This window comes from Sciurus vulgaris (genome assembly GCF_902686455.1).
Source record: "Sciurus vulgaris genome assembly, chromosome: 2".
Classification (NCBI taxonomy): Eukaryota; Metazoa; Chordata; class Mammalia; order Rodentia; family Sciuridae; genus Sciurus; species Sciurus vulgaris.
Window position 1 is genome coordinate 194,611,628 of NC_136462.1, and position 4,334 is coordinate 194,615,961.

The window sequence follows — 4,334 nt, forward strand, 5'->3', positions numbered from 1 at the left end:
ATAATGGTAAGGGACTTCTATATTCCACTTTCAACAAAGGGTAGTTCATTAAGACAAAAAAATCAATAAAGAAACACTGGACTTGAACTGCACTTTAGATTAAATGAAACTCACAGATATATACAGAGCATTCTATTGAACAGCAGCAAAATAAATACTCATAGTTGAGTGCAGTAGTGAACAACACCTGTCATCCAGCATCTCAGGAGGAGGCTGAGACAGGAGGATGGCAAGTTCAAGGCCAGTCTCAGCAATTTAGTGAGACTCAGTCTCAAAATAAGAAAGAAAAATGGCTCAGTGGCAGAGCAGCCCTGGGTTCAAACCCCAGTACTGCCAAAGAAAAAACAAAAAAATTCTAATATGTAAGGCCACAAAACAAGTCTTAAAATACTTAAGAAGATTGAAATAATATTAACTGTTTGTTGTTGTTGTTGTTGTTCTGAAGTCAGCGACATGAAACCAGAAATAACAGGAGGGAGGGAAACTGGAAAATTCACATATATGTGGAAATTAAATAGCACATTCCTGAACCCGTAGGTCGGAGAAGAAAAGTAAATATAAACACTTTCGAGGCAAATGAAACGGAGGCGCACATGGGCAACCCGTTGGATGCCGCAGTGGCGGACGCTGCAGGAAGAAGCGAGAGACCTCAAACACACACCTCAAGCTGGAGGGAGAAGGACCAAGAAGACCAGCACTGGAAGGAAGGAAACAAAAAGATCAGCAGGAGTAAGTGAAAAGAGACCAGAGAAACAATGGAGAAGATCAACGCCACTCGGAGTCGGTTTTTTGAAACAATAAACAAAATTGACTAAGAGAGAAGATGCACATCATAAAACTGGAGATGAAAAAGGAGACATTACGCCCCGATCTACGTCGTCGGTGGGGAAAGCCAGGCTGTGGGTAGAAGTGGAGTGGGAGTGGCGTGGAACGGAGGCCCCGAGAGCCTCAGCTGTGGGAGACCAAGTCTGGAAGCTAATATTTAAAAAATGACCACACCAAACAAAACACCTCCTGGTGCTGATCCGAAGCAGTTGGAAAGGACTGGAACAGTAAGGGAAATTGGGTCACAAGCTGTTTGGTCACTCTCATCTTGCAAGCCAGGATTTGGAGTGGATCAGTTACGAGATGACAATCTAGAAACTTACTGGCAATCAGATGGATCCCAGCCTCATTCAGTGAACATCCAGTTCAGCAACTTGAATTGGTGGAACCAAGTGGCTGGATTCATGTTCCCTTAACTGATAATCATAAGAAGCCAACTCGGACATTCATGATACAGATTGCTGTTCTAGCCAACCACCAGAATGGGAGAGATACCCACATGAGACAAATTAAAATATACACACCAGTGGAAGAGAGCTCTATTGGTAAATTTCCTAGGTGTACAACTATCGATTTCATGATGTATCGTTCAATAAGGTAACTTTAAAGTGGAGCAAAAGTGATGAATCCTTTGTTTGGTTCTGTTATTACATTTTATGTTGGATATCATTATTGAAAAATGCATCAGTTATTTTGTAATTTTGTGTACATTTAAAGGTATTTTAACTTTGATAAATAAATTTTGGGTCATATTGTTTCGGTTTCCTTTAACATGTAATTAAGCTCACATATTTTACTTTACTAGAAATGAATTCAAAGCCAATCTGTGTATTTTCCCTTGTATCAGAAGAAAACTTGTGGGGCTGGGGTTGTAGCTCAGTGGTAGAGCACTTGCCTAGCACATGTGAGGTACTGGGTTGGATCCTTAGCACCACATAAAAATACATAATTAAAATAAAGGTAATTATGTCCATCTACAGCTAAAAAAATTTTTAAAAACTAGTTTAACTGAAAATTTCAATATATATAGTTTTTTAATCAACCTGTTGATTTCATGTAGTGATCATTACATATTTGAGAATAAAACTATGTTTTACCAAAATGTATATCACCTTTAACAAGTCAAGATTACCAACCCCCCCACCACCACCAAAGGAAGCTTATTTTTTATATACTGGGCCTACCATCTGATTTGGGAATATCATTAATTGTATTACGTTTACTTCCATGAAACACTTATAACCCTAGGGTTATCTATATCCTGACAATATAATGTTAGAGACTGCTGTTATAACCCAATGTTTATCTCAATTCAAGCAATACTTACAGTTAGTTTCAAACTTTTGTCTGACACCGTATCATTTTTCTGGAGATAAAATGTCCTGTGAAAATTTAAAAAATATATGAAATTGTTCTTAATAAAGATTTTAAATAAACACATAAAGATGTGTTTATTTCAGTGGTTTAAATAAAAAAAAAAAAAAAAAAAAAAGGAGACATTACAACGGATGCCACGGAAACATGAAGGGTTTTAAGAAACCCCCAGGAGCATTTATACCAACCAGTTGCATGATAGTGAACAAAGGGACACGTTCCTAGGTTTACCTACTAAGACTGACTCGTGCTGCGCACAGCTGTCATCCCGGCCACTTGGCAGGCTGAGCCAGTAGGATCCCAAGTTCAAGGTCAGCCTTAGCAAATAAGCGAGGACCTAAAATTTAAAAAATAATCATCCAATAGACTGGGGACATAGCTCAGTGGGAGAGCATGTGCATCACGTGAGCAAGGGTTCAGGTTCGGTCTCCAGCACGTGCACACGCACGTACACCACATGCCCACCCCTGCCCACCCACACACCCGCACAACCTTCCAACAAAGAACAAGCACGGGCCACAGGGCTGCACTGGTGAACGCTACTAAACATTTACAGAAGAACTACCACCAATCCTATTCAAACACCATTACCCAAGTTCATGTAAGATTGCATGAACGGTGTGAATCTCCCTCGTGCACCACCATGGAAACGAAAAGTCGTGCCCCATTTGTATACAATGAGTCAAAATGCAGCTGTAAAAGTAAAATGTAAAAAATAAATAAATAGACAAAAAGTTCAGCATTTGGAGAGATTAAAAACAATTAAAGAAGGGGAACTCTTTCAAATGCATTTTATAAGAACAGTATTAGCCTGACATCAAAGCCAAAGAGATGACGAGAAAAGGAAATAATAGGCTAATATCCCAGATGATCCCAGATGGAAACATCCCCAACAAAAGTACTGGCAAATTGAATTCAGTAGCATATAAAAAAGAATCATAGATCATGACCAAGCAGGAATTACCCCTTGGATGTCAGGATGATTCGACATACACAAATCAATAAATGTGATACACCCTGTTAATAGAATTTAAGATAAAGCATATGGCCTTTTTAGTAAATGAAGAAAAAGTAAGTTACAACATTCAACATCTTTTCATAATACAAACCCTTCACATACAGACTGGGTCCGAGGAAAGCATCTTGAGATCTTCCAGTTCATCTATAACGAGTACACAGCTAATGTCACACTCAACAGTAAAGGGCTAAAAGTGTTTTTATTTCTTATATCGGGGATTGAACCCTGGGGTGCTTAACCACTGAGCCACATCCCCAGTCCTTTTTATGTTTTATTTAGAGACAGAGTCTTGCTGTGTTGCTCAGGGCCTCACTAAATTGCTGAGGCTGGCTTTGAACTTGCAACCTCCTGCCTCAGCCTCCCTGAGTTGCTGGGATCACAGGCATTTACCACCGTGCCTGGTAGTTTTTTGAGCTAAGATCGGGAATAAGATAAGAATTCTCACTCTTGCCAATTCTGTTCAACTTAGTATTGAAAATCCTAGCCAGAGCAATTAGGCAAGAAAATGGAATAAAAGTCAATCAAATTAGAAAAAAAGTAGAATTGTCTTGTAGGCAACATAACCTTATACACCAAAAACCCTAAAGATTCCTCTAAAAATGTTTAGAACTAATAAAAGGATTCCCTAAAGTGGCATGATACGAAATCAACATACAATAATAATCTTTGTGTTTCTGTATACAAGCAATGAACTATCCAAAAAAAGAAATTAAGAAAGCAATCCATGTATAATAGCTTTTAAAAAATTTCCCCTTTCTCCCTATAATAACATTAAAAAGCATAAAATACTTAGGAACAATTTTAACCACTGAGGTGAAAGATTCATACACTGAAAAACATTGATGAAAGAAATGAATGAAACACAAAGAATTGGAAAGGTATCCCATGTTCTTGGATTGGGGGAACAATTATTGTCAAAATGTCCATGCTATCCAAGTAATCTAATCAATATAATTGCTATCAAAATTCCAAGAGTTAGAAAAAACGATCCTTAAATTCATACAGAACACAAATGAGCCAGGTGCGATGGCCCACGCCTGTAATCCCAGTGGCTTGGGAGGCTGAGACAGGAGGATCACAAGTTTGAAGCCAGCCTCAGCAATTTAGTGAGGCCCTA

The 4,334-nt window shown here is 38.6% G+C and overlaps 1 protein-coding gene across 1 annotated transcript; it reads left to right on the forward strand.

Moving 5' to 3' along the window:
• The first annotated feature begins 913 nt into the window (after nucleotides 1-913).
• Nucleotides 914-1,381, forward strand: LOC306651843 (anaphase-promoting complex subunit 10-like). Its single transcript, XM_079124725.1, has one exon. It carries the CDS (start codon nucleotides 990-992, stop codon nucleotides 1,239-1,241), a length of 252 nt encoding a protein of 83 aa, XP_078980851.1. The 5' UTR covers nucleotides 914-989; the 3' UTR covers nucleotides 1,242-1,381.
• Nucleotides 1,382-4,334: the final 2,953 nt, after the last annotated feature.